This window comes from Terrapene carolina, unplaced genomic scaffold (genome assembly GCF_002925995.2).
Source record: "Terrapene carolina triunguis isolate 2854851 unplaced genomic scaffold, T_m_triunguis-2.0 Scaffold558, whole genome shotgun sequence".
Classification (NCBI taxonomy): domain Eukaryota; kingdom Metazoa; phylum Chordata; order Testudines; family Emydidae; genus Terrapene; species Terrapene triunguis.
This window is the reverse complement of record NW_020664909.1, coordinates 12333039-12351900: the sequence shown is the minus strand read 5'-3', so window position 1 is coordinate 12351900 and position 18862 is coordinate 12333039. Positions and strand designations below refer to the sequence as shown.

The window sequence follows — 18862 nt, the reverse complement described above, 5'->3', positions numbered from 1 at the left end:
CTTTCTGTTAGCATGATGCCTAAAAGCTACCCCAGGCATCAGTAGATTCTGTTAATGGATATTTTCCTGGCTTACAAGAGAATATTTATGACTTTTGGTGAGTAACATAATGGGCTTATCATTTTTTACTTACGAACCACACTGCTAAGATTAGGTTTGTCAAGTTTTTGCGAGGTATCATCTCCTGAGTGAATGAGGTCCTGGCCATTTGGGAAAAAATTAGTTTCCTCCTGACATCTTAACTAGGTCAGAAAACCAATTATGTCTTCGCCAGTAAGGTGCTATAAGGTGACTTTGTGTCCTGGTTTTATCTTCTTCATTACCCAAGGCAGAAAAGGGGATCAGAGAAAATGCATTCTGTAAGATGTTTGGACACAGATGTGAGAGAGTCCACCTTGGGATCTTCCCTTGCGTTAACTTTAAGACCTGCTTAAGGACCGACAATTTCAAGAGAGTACTAATTAACTCATCAGATTTTGTGCATGTCACCTCTATTATGTGCAGTGTCCTGATGGATTGGATGTAAATAACTGCCAAGTGGAATAGCTGTATAAGATCTTGGTGTAGAATAGTCGTATTGTGGCCCCTGCTGATTTACATATGATATCATGGTTAAGTTGTCTGGTCAGAAAAAATGTTTTATTTCCAGAAGATTCATTGAAGGGCTCTCAGGGCCAGCCTCACTAAGCAAAGTTCCAGGATGCTGATACTATTCTCTGCTTCATCTGGAGTCAAAGCCTTTAGGAAACTGATACCAGCTTGTGTGGCTGAGGAGGACACATTATGTAGGTAAATTTTGCTATAGTTGTCAGGTGAATGCTGCAATTCAACTGTATTGACAATAGAGAGGGAGCTCAAGGCTTCCTGGGCTACAGTCACATGCTCTAGTGGCATATTGCCACTTTTTTTTTATCATCAATCTATGGCTGAAATCATTATTCCCAGTAACGAATGTAGGTTCTTCTACCTTGTGTCTCCTGGGAAGAAGGAGAATTGGGATCACGGAGATTAGCTTCTGATTTGACTCTTAGGATATACATACCCTTCCTTTCTGTATGCTGATCATGTGTCCCAAACTGAATTATTAACCTTTCTGTTCTTTAAGGATACAGCCATGACTCTAGGTATTAAAACCAAGTAACCAGTGATCCGATTACCAAATAACAAAGAAGGGGAGGAAAATCTCCAAGGGGAGGGGGAGAAGAAGGAAACTGCATGAGTTTAAATTATAGGTAAAATGGTTCATGAATCCAAACTAGTTTTGTGAACCCAACTTTTATGTTTAGAGGTTCACAAAGCCATTTTGTGGGTATCCTCAATTAATGAAGTCTGACATGCAGTAATCTCTCCTTCTCTGCAGTTCTAGTCTCAAAAAAGAGCTCAAATGCAGGAAAGAGTGATGGAGAAGGCATGTCAAGTCCATATATAATGCTGTTTGTGGACAGTTTTCAAGCAAAAGGCTTTGTGTATTATGCTGTGCTTTAGCACTGTTAAGTATAGGATAGCTGCCTTTGTGGATAAAGGCTATCATTGTTCAACTCTCTACCCAGTGTGAATGATTGACCAAACAGACATAAAAATATCTGACATATGTGCTGTAGTCTAAAGCATGTCATGATTTTACAATGATTTTCCTCATTATTGCAAAACTACAATACTACAACCAAAAAGGCAGGCATATAATAAAATCAAAGCTCTATGAAACATATGGAACAATTGCTCAATAGTTATATCTGTTAAAATCTATTGAATAGATAAAGCAGTTGAAAACTTTCTAAGGTTCTATGATTTTTTTACACTGAATAGGGGAAAATTCCTATTTTTGGTTAAATGGTCTACCATTTCCCAGTGGTTTTAACCAGTCATAACTTGCCTTAAGAATAAAAGCAGTAAGTAATCCCGCATCTGTTCCTCCAGCCATCACTATCTTCCAGTGGTTCTCAAACTTTTCTAGTGGTGACCCCTTTCACACAGCAAGCCTCTGAGTGCGACCCCCCCTTATAAATTAAAAACACTCTTTTATATTTAACACCATTATAAATGCTGGAGGTGAAGTGGGGTTTGGGGTGGAGGCTGACGGCTCGCGACCCCCCAGATAATAACCTCACGATTCCCTGAGGGGTCGCGACCCCCAGTTTGAGAACCCCTGCAATATTCAGTGGGAGGGTTTAAGAAATAAACAAGTGAAGCACATTTACAATGGAATAAACTACAAAGTTTCATGAGTTTTTTGTGTATAGAATATTAATGCTGGAAGTGGTGTATTACAAGAACTTTGAGCCTGGATATATCTGACTTTCTTTTAATTTTTTTCAGTGTGCTGAAACGCTTTCAGTAAATGCCAGCAACATTTTGAAAGAATGTCAGCATGTAGAATTTCAAAAACCATTCTTTGGTTTAAAACCAAATAGACATACAAACCTGTTGTTTTACAAAACTCTAGGCCTATTATGGCCGCTGCAGTGAATTCAGCAGGACAAACAGAATAGTCATTACAATACACTAGATCAGTTCCACACTGTGGCTGCAAACCACTTCTTAAACTGAAACTATGTTAAGGAATAGGTCGAGTAGCCATTTTATCTCTGCAAAAACAATGAGGAGTCCTTGTGGCACCTTAGAGATTAACAGATTTATTTAGGCATAAGCTTTCGTGGGCTAGATGCACCTGATGAAGTGGGCTCTAGCTTACGAAAGCTTATACCCAAATAAATTTGTTAGTCTGAGGTGCCACAAGGACTCCTCATTGTTTTTGCTGACACAGACTAACACAGCTACCACTCTGAAACCTGTCATTTTGTCTCTGATCCTTATGGGCATTCTGGAAGGATACTCTATTAATTAGAATATGCTGTGTATTTGTGTAATCATTTTAATTTCTATGTTGCAGATTAACATTATTTGAAATGAGCATATATTTAGTTAAGATTCTTAATGTTAGTAATCATTATAAAATGGGACTTAAAATTTTATTGTACCGAAAAGACTGTCATTCAGCATGGAACTTCTGTCGACACACCAACATACTCAATTTCTTATTCCCCTCATATTGCACATCCTGTATATCTTATATGTTGTAAGTCAAGTTTGAACAGTGTTCTCCAGGTTTGAGAATTTAAAAAAAAGTATTCTTCATTATAGCCAACGTTTACTTTTATAGCATAATGCACTTCAGTATTAATGTGAAGAGGCTTAAACCTTGAAAACAAGGTCAGTTCCCTTTCAGATGGTAAACTTGAGCAACATAATTAGATATTTGAAGTATAAATGCAGGGGATGGGTGGGTGTTGATCCTTCAGCTCTTCCACTCATGGAATTCCCACTGAAGGGGAGTTCCAGACTCCTGAGTCCCTATGAGCTCAGATCTCTCGTAAGATACTTTTCAGAAGATTTTAGATAATGTCAATGGATCATTGGATGCCAATATCCGTCAAAAAATATACAAGATCAACTTAATCTTCCTCAACACTGCATGGCTTCATCACAGAAATGTGTAAAAATGCCATTAAGAAGATGCTGGCAAACTTTCCAATGAACAAAACAAAGTTAACAGCTGAAAAAATATGTTAAAAAAGCTAAACTGTGATTCATGTTTGAGTAGATGGATCCATAACTTTAACAACGTAGTAAGTTATCCCATGTCTCTAATTTTAAAAAGGCCACAAGAAGTTAACACAAGATATTTTTATTAATTTGATACTGAGGGAATAACCTGTGAAGAAAAATTATAAACTAGCAAGCTTGTTAAAGGTTTTAAGGGGACTGAATAAGTCAACATATTGCTATACTACCATATAGTTCAAAAACAAGCTAGTCCATATGAAATTGCTAAATGTCTGAGTGCTTAATAAAGGTGATCACAAACACAGTATAAAGACTTGCATATGATCCAATTATGTCAGAATGGATTTTACATGGAAAACAATGACCAAATGTTTCATGTGGTTCAAAGGAATCAGTAAGAATTTTTGTTCACTTTTTAAAAAGGCATGTCTTCGCAAATTTATGCTGGGGTTGTGGGTGAGTGTGATGGGGTTTACAAACCCATCACTAAGGCCAAGACAAGAAAAAAGCTGGAGCAGTGCTGGGCCAGGAAGGCTCCGCCCCTCAGGCACTGGCAAGCATGTTCCTGGGGAAAGGAGAAGTATAAAAAGAGCTCCAGCAGCCCAGGTAGTGGGGGTGGAGAGAAACCATTTCCAGGAGGTGAAGGAGTGCTTACTGAGGTGGCCCTGCTGTGAGGTTCCCCCCACACCCTCCAGATATAGGGAGAACTGTGTGCCGGGCACCAGAGGGTTTCCTGCATCAGGTCCAAGACTCTGGGGGTTTGGAACAAGGACTATTATCAAACAGCAGCCGTGCCCCAAACTGAGACATTGGGTGGGGTAGGAAGAGGCTGGGGAAGGTGAACAGGAGGTGGGCCAAGTGTAGGTCAGGCGGTGCTGTCACACTTTCAGGGCCCTAGCCTGGGACCTGGTGGAATGGGAGGACCTGGGCTACTCTACCACCTCCAGATTCCCCTATGCCTAGTCCTAGGACAGGCAGGACTAGGGTGCTACTGACAAGAAAGCTGACCCAGCTGAACCCTGTTCAGGGGGTCCCTCACACACTGAACTGAGAGAAAGACTAGAGCAGCAGGCCCTGACCACTAAGCCTGCTGACTGGATAGACCACTCTGCTACAGTGGGGAAAAAGGGAGTGGAGAGAGAGAAGAGAAAAACGCTGGTTGATAAGAAAACTGGCGGCTTAAGCATTACTTAAAAACCTTCAATGAAGATTACATTTTTAAAAAGCAGCCCAGTTATCCAAACCCCACACACTATTAATGAAACAAAACAGTCAATCCGGACTACTATGTCTGAGGCGCAAATGCGGTTGAAACAGGAATAAAACAAATGCAGTTGACACAACTTAATAAACTGTTCAAATTAGATAAGAGACACTCACACTTGTGGTGTAAGCAGCTTCAGGGTCATCCTCTAACACTCGTGACAGACCAAAATCAGAGACTTTACACATGAGGTTACTGTTGACTAAAATATTACGGGCTGCCAGATCACGATGAACATAGCCCATATCTGAGAGATACTTCATGCCAGATGCGATTCCACGAAGCATGCCAACCAGCTGGATGACTGTGAAGTGTCCATCATGCTTCTGCAAGTAAGATAGTACACAGTGTAAGTTCAAGGAACATTTCTAGTTTTGATGGATTTAACACTATTTACATAAACTGCAGTTAAAAATTGTTTATAGATTTAAGGTCCAATCCTGCACTCCCAATCCAGGCAAAACTCCCAGTGAAAATCCACTGTTATCACTTGCTTGTATTCCCATTGTTAGTTGGTTCTCCTCCTTCTTGCCCCCTCCTATACTGCAGCCCTTCAGCTCTCCAACCTCTCTCTCTCGCTGTCCATTATATGGGTCACCTTCCTTTTCCTTTTCTACCTCCCGCCCCTCCATCAAATCCCCCTTCTAATCCAACAATTCCCTTGTCTCCCCAACCGTCAGTCCCCAGTGCCCCTTCCCTCCAAATTCCCAAAAACCTAAAATCAATTTTTGCTATATAAATGAAACAATATAGAACAAAGTCCCTCCTCCTGTCCCCCCACCCAAAACCCCTCAGACCCAATGGAAATGACATGCTGTATATCTGCTCTTACTCCACTCACTTTAGCTTTGTATGCAATATCCCTTTGTATTGTAAAAATAGCTAAATGCAGTCTGAAGGCTTGGAGCACATATAGTATTAATCAGTAATTTCAGCAGAGTGGGTACTCTTGTTTTAATTTTGCTGGGAATAAGTCATAAAAATGCAACTCTTTTTACTGGCCTCTTAACTATTGTTTAACATACCCTAGTAGCTATTGGTGCAAATCATTTAGTATTTTTAAAAATAGTACTATATTTGCCCTCTCAAGTGTTAAATGATTAAGAGCCCTGTATAAGTCAATACAGCTGATTTTATACAAGTTGAGTGCATTCACAATTTGTAACCCTCCCTTAGCACTGTAGTGAAGACACATGCATGTGTTATTTCTGATCTTTATTTTGGAGCTATTGAAAATGCTTTGGAGTCTAACTTTCAACATCCCTCTGTAATCAATCCTCATAAACACTGAAACTCCGAGATGTGTACTTTTAGGTCAAAAAAAGACCCACAGAGTGGACACATGATTAGATTTGTACAGCTTTCAGCTGTAAGTCTCCAAACAAAGCAGAGGTTTACAGACCCTCCATTTAAGCCAGTCGTTTGCTCTTTAATGTCTACAACATTATAATGTGCTTTGGGAACAAAATGACTGGAATGTGATAAACATTAACTCTGAGAACCAATAAGTTTAATGGTTACTTTTTCCTCCTGGATATCCTGTAACTGTCCCAGCTGCTTCAATACTGTGCAGCCTACATGCTCTCAGCTCTCCTATCACAGAAGTCAATGCTGATCCCCCAAAGAGTCATGTTGCAGCTACATAGTCAACTGATTTATTCTCTGCCCAGCCCAACTGCCATCTACAGTCAGGCTGGTCCACAGTTAGCAGTCAGGGCATTGGGAAGGATGCAGTGAGGTTGTGACAGGTTGGGTCATAGAAACCCTCTTGGGACTGCCACCTGATGTCCTGAGACTACCTCTGAGCCCATTTTCACTGGTAGCTTGGGACTTCAGTACTCTGTCTTATTGAGCCAGACACGCTAGCCTGCTGCAAACACAGACCCAGGTCTGAACCACATCCCCCAAAAGCTGCAGGCTTAACTGAAAACATCTTGAGAAGTGCTCCTGTCTCCAGCACCCAGACACTCAGTTCCCAATGGGATCCAAACACCAAATAAATCCATTTTACTCTGTATAAAGCTTATAGAGGGTAAGCTCATAAATTGTCCGCCCTCTATAACATTGATAGAGAGATATGCACAGCTGTTTGCTCCCCCAGGAATTAATTACTTACTCTGGGTTAATTAATAAGCAAAAAGTGATTGTATTAAATATAAAAAGTAGGATTTAAGTGGTTCCAAGTAATAACAGATAGAACAAAGCAAATTACCAAGCAAAATAAAACAAAAACATGCAAGTCTAAGCCTAATACAGTAAGAAACTGATTACAGATGAAACCTCACCCTCAGAGATGTTCCAATAAGTTTCTTTCACAGACTAGACTCCTTTCTAGTCTGGGCCCAATCCTTTCCCCTGGGCTGGTACAGTCTTTGTTCCAGCTCAGGTAGTAGCTAGGGGATTTATCATGACTGCCGCCCCCTTTGTTCTGTTCCACCCTCTTATACATCTTTTGCACAAGACAGGAATCCTTTGTCCCTCTCTGGATTCCCACCCCTCCTTCTAAATGGAAAAGCACCAGGTTAAAGATGGATTCCAGTTCATGTCACTGTAAGATTTCATCACCCACTTGCCAGCACACACATATATGGGAAGACTTGCAAATAAACAGAGCCATTTACAACCAACTGTCCTCATTAATGGGAGCCATCAAGATTGCAAGCCATCATTAACTACCTGAAAGGAGGTTCCAAAGAGGATAGATCTAGACTGTTCTCAGTGGTACTAGATGACAGAACAAGGAGTAATGGTCTCAAGTTGCAGTGGGGGAGGTTTAGGTGGGATATTAGGAAAAACTTTTTCACTAGGAGGGTGGTGAAGCACTGGAATGGGTTACCTAGGGAGGTGGTGGAATCTCCTTCCTTAGAAGTTTTTAAGGTCAGGCTTGACAAAGCCCTGGCTGGGATGATTTAGTTGGGAATTGGTCCTGCTTTGAGCAGGGGGTTGGACTAGATGACCTCCTGAGGTCCCTTCCAACCCTGATAGTCTATGATTCTATGATTAATGGCCCAAACTTTGCATAATTACAATAGGACCTCAGAATTATATTTCATATTTCTAGTTTCAGATACAAGAATGATACATTTATACAAATTGGACGACCACACTCAGTAGATTATAAGCTTTGTAATTATACCTTACAAGAGACCTTTTGCATGAAGCATAGTCCAGTTACATTATATTCACACTCATTAGCATATTTTCATAAAATCATATAGAGTGCAACGTCACAGAGGTACACTGATACTCTATAAGTGGGGAGAAGGTTCCTTCTTAAAGGGGCCACATTGCATCAGGGAGAATCACCCAGATGAAAACTCAATGATTGGGGCTATTGTGCCAAAAATCTCCACTTGGCAATTATTAGCAGAGAGATAAAAAGTGATCTTCTCATTGACTCCAAATCCTCTCCCTCCAAATAATTAAGGAACCTATTCTGTCCTTCCCCTGTTGCAGCCACACAGGTATAGGTGGTCTGACCTAGCAGCCACAGCTGGACTAGTATCAGTTACAAGTCAGTAGTCAGGGAGCAGGGAGCAGAGTAATGGCTTAAAGCCAGGATCAATAGGCAAGAGTCAAGGTCAGAGTTAGGCCAGGGTCAGAGATGGCTACCAGGCTGGAATCATGAGGCAAGAGTCAGGGTTAGCATCAGGCTGGGGTCAGAAATTGGAAATCAGCAAGAGACGTGAAGTCTGGAGTCACAGAACCCTGCATAGCTGCCCAGACAACTTCCTGGAGCACTCTCCATGGTTAAATAGTGACCATGGGCCAATCAGAAGGCCACAGGGAGTTGTTACTCAGGACCTTTTGGGCGGTACTTCCTGAAGTGCCTAATCTCCACAGTGCTCTTTGGATGTTGCTCTGCATGGCCTCCCAGTGATGATGTGAGAATGTCAGCTGCCCCACACCTGGATTCTAGTCTTGTGGATCCTTACAAGAATTCTTATTGTTTTAGGGTTTTTATAACTACTAAACATCTAATACTGGAGTCACCTAGGCCTGGCCAAGGATCAGTGTCAAGTACTCATATTCATCAGTTCTCCTCCCACAGAACAGATGCAGGTTAGTGTGACCCCACCCCTCCATCCCAACATACTCAAACATCCCTGGTTGGCCAGGTGCAGAGAATTCATGTGGCCACCTAGGGGTAACTTGCTCCTTACAGCTACATACATTTGCTTCAGTATTTGGTTCAACGTGTCTATAACTGAACTTTTCTCCCAAAATCTTTAGACTCCCACCCTTCATTATCATTGCTGACTGTTCTACCTCCACCACTTCCCTGGGAATCCAGGTTCAAAATCTCAGACTCATCTGCAACACCTCCAGGTCTCCCTCCAAAAATCACAAAATATCATCCTTTCCTCTATTCTCTACTCCTAAATATCTGGACAGTGTCTAGATAACGACTTTTCTTAAAATATAACCTCTTTATATTTGCCACATTCTAATATAACTGAAATGCATATGATAAAATTCATCTTGCTTTTCTGACATTCCAACTACGTCTCCCCATCCTTGAATCCCTTTATTAACTTTCTGTTGTACTGCCTCAAGTTCAAGCTTCTAATCCCCAACTTCCAGTCTCTTCACAGTTTCACATCTGTCTACATTTTGTCTCTAATTTCACCCTTCTTTCCCTCTCATTCCATATGTTCCTCCCAAATCCTCTCCTGTAACTGCTCCCCTTTTCCCTTCCCACACTTGGCTGTGCATCTCGTTTCATGCTGCCCCCACACTTGGAACAGTCTCTCTTTTCCTGTAAGCTAAACATCCTTCCTCTTCAAAATCTTTCCTTAATCACTTCTTTTACATTGATTTCCATGCCAATTTTATTCCCTTGCTATCTTTGAACTGCTGTTTCCCCCACATATCATACTTGTCTGCCTGACTTAAGCTGACCAGGATAGAGACCTTGGGCCAAGTCATCCCTTGAGCAATTCAACTGAGTCAATGAAGTTACTCAAGGTAAGAACTTGACCCCCCGACGCCCCAAGTCTTATGCATTTGTAAATCTCTATGTGCACCTGGGAGTCAACACAATCCTCTGGCAACTTTCCCACATGCCTTGCTTCATTTATGTGTCCTAAGGAGACATAAAACACTCTCTATCATACATCTGAATGATACAGTGGTTGTTATCCAGGGCTTATTTCCAATTCCCAGGGCTTAGATATTCAATGTGCTTTTGATATGATTCCCACCTGGCTGCTGAGGGTGTTTATCAGCACCGGTAACAAATCAGATTACAGTGAATTTGTGCAGTTCCATCAAATTTTTAAACAGGCTTTAATAGCTTTACCAAATAAACTTTTGTCATCAGTTGACGATATATCTAATGTCTGCCTGGTCCTGAATTTATGCTTCTGATCTAATGCTTTGGGAAATGTTTATGTTCAACTACAGATTTGTCTTGCAAAATCCTACTTAAATGAAGTATTGCAGTCAACCTACAGAACTTCTCTTTGCTATAGTGTATTTGTTGTTATCATTTTACTAAGCATTGTACTAAGCACTTTACACAAATTTCTCAAGAATCACATTGCAACTAGGTATTACACAGACATACAATTCATGTTTTCATCATTATGTGGACGGCACTCCGATTTGTATTATTGTCGTTGAATTATGTCAGCTGTCAACTTCTTCTTTAGTGAACAGGACTCCATATAATGGATACTAAGTAATTTCATAAAACATAATAGAAATTATTTTAGTTCATTTTAAACACTGCTGAATGATACTGTTTGACAATAGTGCTAAGGGCATCATCAAGTATTATATGCTTGTGTATTATACCATCAGAACAGACTAGGGATGTGTATTTTTTCTTTTACAGTAACAGACTGTGTTATCTCTAGTAGTGCTCAGATTGGAAACAAAATACCAACAGTTGCCCAGTAGCCTCAACTGTTCCCCTCCCCCTTTCTCATTTAAAGCAGTAATAAGTAGAGGATATGACATAACCATTTACCCTTCCTTCTGCCCCCATCCCTAAGGCACTTGTCTCTAGAACACAGCTACTGCAGAATGCTCAGCACACATTTTTATACAATTGTTTCAACACAACTACTGATGTAAAATCTTTACATTGGCTCCCCTTAAGACTCCAAATCACTTTGAATTTTTGTTGTTGTACATATTAATTACTAAATTATTTTTGTACTTCAGATCATTAGACATATGACCCTTGTCACTAAATGGGCAGAATATTTACAATGGTTGTCATTTTAAACAATCTATTCTTTGAGCAGAAGATAACTATGGTGTCTCTGGGTAAATGTTGGCTCTACAATGGCAACTATGGTAGTTTGTCCTTAGCCTAATCTTGAACCCCCCTGGATGATGGGACATTATGTAACTATGATACTTGATTGTGGCATTTACTTCCAGCTCAATTTTTAAATGCCCAATCTGTTTTTTGGGTCAGAGAAAAAAAATTGCTGCCTTAACAATCCCTAAAATCCCTACAAAAGGTACTAAAATGCTGTCTTTCTCTTACTGGGAAAGGAGTGCGCCTCCAATAAATAAGAGTGCAAGTGCATGTTGTGTGTGAAGGGAAAAGAGAGAGTATTAGTTATGAGCTTTAATGTTGTTGCCTCTCTTGCTGCAGATAAATAAGAAAGGGAACCATTAAATTTAGCAATGGCATGTGGCCTCTTTTCCCCAAAGATGACTTTCTGACTAGTGAGGCCAGATTAGATGGATTTACAACATGTGCTTTACAACTTCATTTTATAGAACTCTCTCCAAGTCTTCATTTTTCTCTTTCCCTCCCTTTTCCCCAACGTTATTTAATGTAGGCTTCTACTGCAGCATCTAACCTCTAAGCTGACAGGAAGGGTGAGGTTGATGGCAAAGCTGCTCTGGGAATTACATAATAATGGCTGCTGCCTCCAAGAGCAATATACTCAGAGACTTCTTCCCTCCAGAACCTTATCTTTCACTTCTTTTAGTCTCTATTAGACTTGCCTTGGGGAATTAAAGTTTGGTAATAAATCCTGGCCTTATAGTTTACAGTATAGTCTGCTACTGTTCATGCATCAAGATAGCTAAACAAATTATTTTTATATAGTCTTTTTTGAGGTAGAGGATTAATTGTTTTACAGTGTTTTGGTACATGATGCTTCTCCGTATTGAAATCTAGCTTTTTCTATGACCATTTATTGTTTTACAATGAAAAAGAAAATAACGGTATAGGCTTCTAAGCAGGAGCAGGGGCCTTTCAGAAAGGGGGACTACACAAAAATGAGGAAGTTAAACAGAAATTAAAAGGTACAGTGTCAAAAGGGAAATTCCTGCAAGCTACATGGAAACTTTTTAAAGAAATCATAATAGAGTCTCAACTTAAATGTATATCCCAAATTAAAAAACATAGTAAGAGAACCAAAAAAGTGCCATCATGGTTAAACAAAGTAAAAGAAGCAGTGAGAGGCAAAAAGGCATCCTTTAAAAAGTGGAAGTTAAATCCTAGAAAGGAAAATAGAAAGGAGCATAAACTCTGGCAAATGACATGTAAAAATATAATTAGGAAGGCCAAAAAAGGAATTTGAAGAACAGCTAGCCAAAGACTCAAAAAGAAATAGCAATTTTTTTTAAGTACATCAGAAGCAGGAAGCCTGCTAAACAACCAGTGGGGCCACTGGATGATCGAGATGCTAAAGGAGCACTCAAGGATGTTAAGACCATTGCAGAGAAGCTAAATGAATTCTTTGCATTGGTCTTAATAGCTGAGGATGTGAGGGAAATTCCCAAACCTGAGCCATTCTTTTTAGGTGACAGATCTGAGGAACTGTCACAGATTGAGGTGTCATTAGAGGAGGTTTTGGAACAAACAGATAAACTAAACAGTAATAAGTCACCAGGACCAAATTGTATTCACCCAAGAGTTCTGAAGGAACTCAAATGTGAAATTGCAGAACTACGAACTGTAGTTTGTAACCTATCATTTAAATCAACTTCTGTACCAAATGACTGGAGGATAGCCAATGTGACGTCAATTTTTAAAAAGGGCTCCAGAAGTGATCCTGACAATTACAGGCTGGTAATCCTGACTTCAGTACTGGGCAAACTGGTTGAAACTATAGTAAAGAACAAAATTGTCAGACACAAAGATGAACATAATTTGTTGGGGAAGACTCAACATGGTTTTTGTAAAGGGAAATCATGCCTCATCAACCTACTAGATTTCTTTGAGGGGGTCAACAAGCATGTGGACAAGGGAGATGCAGTGGATATAGTATTCTTAGATTTTCAGAAAGCCTTTAACAAGGCCCTCACCGAAGTCTCTTAAGCAAAGTAAGCAGTCATGGGATAAGAGGGAAGGTCCTCCCATGGATTGGTAGTGGGTTAAAATATAGAAAATAAAAGGTAAGAATAAATGGTCAGTTTTCAGAATGGAGAGAGGTAAATAGTGGTGTCTCCCAGGGGTCTGTACTGGGACTAGTCCTATTCAGGATATCCATAAATGATCTGGAAAAAGGGGTAAACAGTGAGGTGGCAAATTTTGCAGATGATACACAACTATTCAAGATAGTTAAGTCCCAAGCAGACTGCAGAGAGCTACAAAAGGATCTCACAAAACTGAGTAACTGGGCAACAAAATGGCAGATGAAATTCAGTGCTGATAAATGCAAAGTAATGCACATTGGAAAACATAGTCCCAACTATACATATAAAATGATGGGGTCTACATTAGCTGTTACCACTCAAGAAAGAGAACTTGAATCATTGTGGATAGTTCTCTGAAGACTAATAGAAGTTGCTAGATCGCAGGCCCTGGTTCTCATGGGAGACTTTAATCACCCTGATATCTGCTGGGAGAGCAATACAGCGGTGCACAGAAAATCCAGGAAGTTTTTGGAAAGTGTAGGGGACAATTTCCTGGTGCAAGTGCTGGAGGAACCAATTAGGGGCAGAGCTTTTCTTGACCTGCTGCTCACAAACAGGGAAGAATTAGTAGGGGAAGCAAAAGTGGATGGGAACCTGGGAGGCAGTGATCATGAGATGGTCGAGTTCAGGATCCTGACACAAGGAAGAAAGGAGAGCAGCAGAATACGGACCCTGGACTTCAGAAAAGCAGACTTTGAATCCCTCAGGGAACAGATGGGCAGGATCCCCTGGGAGAATAACATGAAGGGCAAAGGGGTCCAGGAGAGCTGGCTGTATTTTAAAGAATCCTTATTGCAGTTGCAGGAACAAACCATCCCGACGTGTAGAAAGAATAGTAAATATGGCAGGCGACCAGCTTGGCTTAACAGTGAAATCCTTGCTGACCTTAAACGCAAAAAAGAAGCTTACAAGAACTGGAAGATTGGACAAATGACCAGGGAGGAGTATAAAAATATCGCTCAGGCATGCAAGAGTGAAATCAGGAAGGCCAAATCGCACTTGGAGTTGCAGCTAGCAAGAGATGTTAAGAGTAACAAGAAGGGTTTCTTCAGGTATGTTAGCAACAAGAAGAAAGTCAAGGAAAGCGTGGGCCCCTTACTGAATGAGGAAGGCAACCTAGTGACAGAGGATGTGGAAAAAGGTAATGTACTCAATGCTTTTTTTGCCTCTATCTTCACGAACAAGGTCAGCTCCCAGACTGCTGGACTGGGCAGCACAGTATGGGGAGGAGGTAGGGTGACCAGATGTCCCGATTTTATAGGGACAGTCCTGATTTTTGGGTCTTTTTCTTATATAGGCTCCTATTACCCCCCACCCCCGTCCCGATTTTTCACATTTGCTGTCTGGTCACCCTAGGAGGAGGTGACCAGCCCTCCGTGGAGAAAGAAGTGGTTCGGGACTATTTAGAAAAACTGGATGAGCACACATTCATGGGGCCAGATGCGCTGCATCCAAGGGTGCTAAAGGAGTTGGCGGATGTGATTGCGGAGCCATTGGCCATCATCTTTGAAAACTCATGGCGATCAGGGGAGGTCCCGGATGACTGGAAAAAGGCTAATGTAGTGCCCATCTTTAAAAAAGGGAAGAAGGAGGATCCGGGGAACTACAGGCCAGTCAGCCTCACCTCAGTCCCTGGAAAAATCATGGAGCAGGTCCTCAAGGAATCAATTATGAAATACTTAGAGGAGAGGAAAGTGATCGGGAACAGTCAGCATGGATTCACCAAGGGGAAGTCGTGCCTGACTAACCTAATTGCCTTCTATGAGGAGATAACTGGCTCTGTGGATGAGGGGAAAGCAGTGGATGTGTTATTCCTTGACTTTAGCAAAGCTTTTGATACGGTCTCCCACAGTATTCTTGCCGCCAAGTTAAAGAAGTATGGGCTGGATGAATGGACTGTAAGGTGGATAGAAAGCTGGCTAGATCGTCGGGCTCAACGGGTAGTGATCAATGGCTCCATGTCTAGTTGGCAGCCGGTTTCAAGCGGAGTGCCCCAAGGGTCGGTCCTGGGGCCGGTTTTGTTTAATATCTTTATTAATGATCTGGAGGATGGTGTGGACTGCACTCTCAGCAAGTTTGCAGATGACACTAAAGTGGGAGGCGTGGTAGATACGCTGGAGGGTAGGGATCAGATACAGAGGGACCTAGACAAATTAGAGGATTGGGCCAAAAGAAACCTGATGAGGTTCAACAAGGACAAGTGCAGAGTCCTGCACTTAGGACGGAAGAATCCTATGCACTGCTACAGACTAGGGACCGAATGGCTAGGTAGCAGTTCTGCCGAAAAGGACCTAGGGGTCACAGTGGACGAGAAGCTGGATATGAGTCGACAGTGTGCTCTTATTGCCAAGAAGGCTAATGGCATTTTGGGCTGTATAAGTAGGGGCATTGCCAGCAGATCGAGGGACGTGATCGTTCCCCTTTATGCGACATTGGTGAGGCCTCATCTGGAGTACTGTGTCCAGTTTTGGGCCCCACACTACAAGAAGGATGTGGAAATATTGGAAAGAGTCCAGCGGAGGGCAACAAAAATGATTAGGGGTCTGGAGCACATGACTTATGAGGAGAGGCTGAGGGAACTGGGATTGTTTAGTCTCAAGAAGAGAAGAATGAGGGGGGATTTGATAGCTGCTTTCAACTACCTGAGGGGAGGTTCCAAAGAGGATGGAGCTCGGCTGTTCTCAGTGGTGGCAGATGACAGAACAAGGAGCAATGGTCTCAAGTTGCAGTGGGGGAGGTCTAGGTTGGATATTAGGAAACACTATTTCACTAGGAGGGTGGTGAAGCACTGGAATGCTTTATCAAGGGAGGTGGTGGAATCTCCTTCCTTGGAGGTTTTTAAGGCCCGGCTTGACAAAGCTCTGGCTGGGATGATTTAGTTGGGAATTGGTCCTGCTTTGAGCAGGGGGTTGGACTAGATAACGTCCTGAGGTCCCTTCCAACCCTGATATTCCATGATTCTATGATTCTATGACATCTACTCAATGTGCCGCAGCAGTAAAAAAAAAAAAAAAAAAAAGGCGAACAGAATGGGAATCATTAAGAAGGGGATAGATATTAAGACAGAAAATATCACATTGCCTCTATATAAATGCCTGGTATGCCCACATTTTGAATACTGTGTGCAGATGTGGTCACCCCATCTCAAAAAAGATATATTGGAATTGGAAAAGGTTCAGAAAAGGGCAACAAAAATTATTAGGGATATGGAACGGCTTCCATATGAGGAGCAATTAATAAGACTGGGTCTTTTCAGCTTGGAAAAGAGAAGACAAGGGTGAATATAAGAGAGGTCTATAAAATCATGACTGGTGTGGAGAAAGTAAATAAGGAAGTGTTATTTATTCTTTCTCATAACACAAGAACTAGGGGTTACCAAATGAAATTAATAGGCAGCAGGTTTAAAACAAACAAAAGGAAGTATTTGTTCACACAACACACAGTCAACCTGTGGAACTCCTTGCCAGAGGATGTTGTGAGGGTCAAGATTATAACAGAATTAACAAAAGAACTAGATAAGTTCATGGAGGATAGGTCCATCAATGGCTATTAGCCAAGATGGGCAGGGATGGTGTCCCTAGCCTCTGTTTGCCAGAAGCTGGGAATGGGTAACAGGTAGTGGATTAATTGATGATTACCTGTTCTGTTCATTCCCTCTGGGGCACCTGGCTTTGGCCACTGTCAGAAGACAGGATACTGGGTTATATGGATCTTAGGTCTGACCCAGTATGGCCGTTATGTTCATGCTTTACAAGTATGCATGAAGGCCATAGTTTTATAAGAAAACAAATAAAACAAGGGCCAGATGATTCTTCTCCAAATGGAAAGAACTCTGATCTGGCAGAAAAGGAAGGTTTGAGTGCCAGCTTTGCTGCATCATTAAAGCCCACCCAAGGAGACAATGTGCGGCTTGAGTATCAAAGGCTTTCAGGATTTGTCTACACTGCAATTAAAAACCTGCAGGTGGTCTGAGACAGCTGACTTGGGGTCACAGAAGTCAGGGTAAGGGGCTGTAATTGCAGTGTACATATTTGGGGGACCCTCCTCCCTCACAGTGGGAACATCTACACCACAATTAAACAGCCTCTTGGCCTGAGTCCTGCGAGCCTGAGTCAGCTGACGCCGGCCAGCTGTGGGTGTCTAACTGCAGTGTAGACATACCCTCAGTGGCCAGGAGCAGGAGGAGCTGATCTCCATGGCATTCTGCTTTCATAGGCATCAGGAGACTGGATTATCCATTGCCCCCTTCACCACGTGTAGTCACTTAAACCAGCGACCAATGGCTGTTAGACGCTACCAAAGCAGAATGACAGTGTTTACAGCCACTTTGCATCACCAAGGTGAACGCTCATAACTGAGGATACTTGAAGCACCCTGTACCTATCTGAGAGAGAAAATGGAGTTTTGCACTGGTGCGGGGGTGCCTGGGCAAGAACCAGTGGTGCCAGAGGAGCAGGATGGAGAGTCTGACCAGCATTCCCTTCCTTGTACATCTCTGGGAGTCACACAACTGGGAAGCTGCAACCCTTGACCCCTCCCCAGAATCCCAGACCCCTCCCTTTTTAGGAAACAGTTACATAAAAATGCCACGAGGTCAACTTTAAAGAGTTGCTTGGCCCCAGGTGAATCCCTACAGGATTGGAATGGAAGAGTGAGACAACACACCACAATTAAATGCAAATGGATTACTATTATAATCGGGCCTCTTAAAGAACAATTTATGGTACAAAGTAATTTAACTAGAACTCTGATCTGATTTAATGTTGCTGTGTCCCAATTTGCTATCTCAGTGCACTAATTATTGATTAGCGCATTTCAAAAGCCTAATGGAAATAAAATACAGTAGTTAAGATTAGCTACTCTCCAGCTGGAGAAAAACTACACAGGTAGCCAGGGAAGCAAAATAAAAGCTCTCTGAGGGAGGGTTTCTAATTTATTTTACAGGTTTCTAGGGTTCTTAGCCAACCATAAACACAAACAAATCCCAAAATGTCAATCTCTGGCTACATTCCTTTTGTGAAGCTTAAATCCTTAAAATGAACAAACAATCTCTAACCACAGAACAGTGCAAAGTCAGGAGCTTTTCTACTTCTACATTCCCCACTCTGACTTCTCTCCCATGTATGAGATTTAAACAGAGGCAACATGCCCCAGTGGTAAGGAAGCCAGATTGATCATCAAGGGAGTGGAATTTTTATTTCTTCTTAAAAGTTTGGGTTTGGTTTATAGGTTAGGTTTGGGCATAGTTCCAAATTTAGGTCAGTCCTTTTGTAAGATAGGGGAAAGAAACTGATTTTAATTAATAATTGTAACGCTTGTATTTGGAAGATTAATTTGCACACACACACACACACACACGTTACAAGAGAGGAGATACTATGCTTATCAATACTATCTAAACTATTGCAGTGGGATGGGGGAAGAAAAAGAAAACTATAGCAAGTCAGGATCTGAGAGGAGGGTATTATCTTAGAATCTATGTATCTTTGGCAATTTAGGGTGCTTGGTGTCTTGCACACATTGCTAAGATGAGTTAAAATGAAAATGTCCTTTAATTAAATAAATAACCTTACTTAGTCTGCTGTCATTAGTTGACTCCCCTTCATTAAATGCACAGATGAATCAGCTTTCAAAATTATGAAT

The 18862-nt window shown here is 41.5% G+C and overlaps 1 protein-coding gene across 2 annotated transcripts in view; it reads right to left on the bottom strand.

Annotated features, from left to right (window-relative positions):
• EPHA6 (EPH receptor A6) overlaps positions 1-18862 on the bottom strand; it is an 858706-nt gene that overhangs the window by 82683 nt on the left and 757161 nt on the right. For both annotated transcript variants that reach the window (XM_026659017.1, XM_026659018.1), the window contains one exon: positions 4945-5154. In XM_026659017.1, the coding sequence (XP_026514802.1) occupies positions 4945-5154 (210 nt within the window). The remainder of the gene's footprint in view (positions 1-4944; positions 5155-18862) is intronic.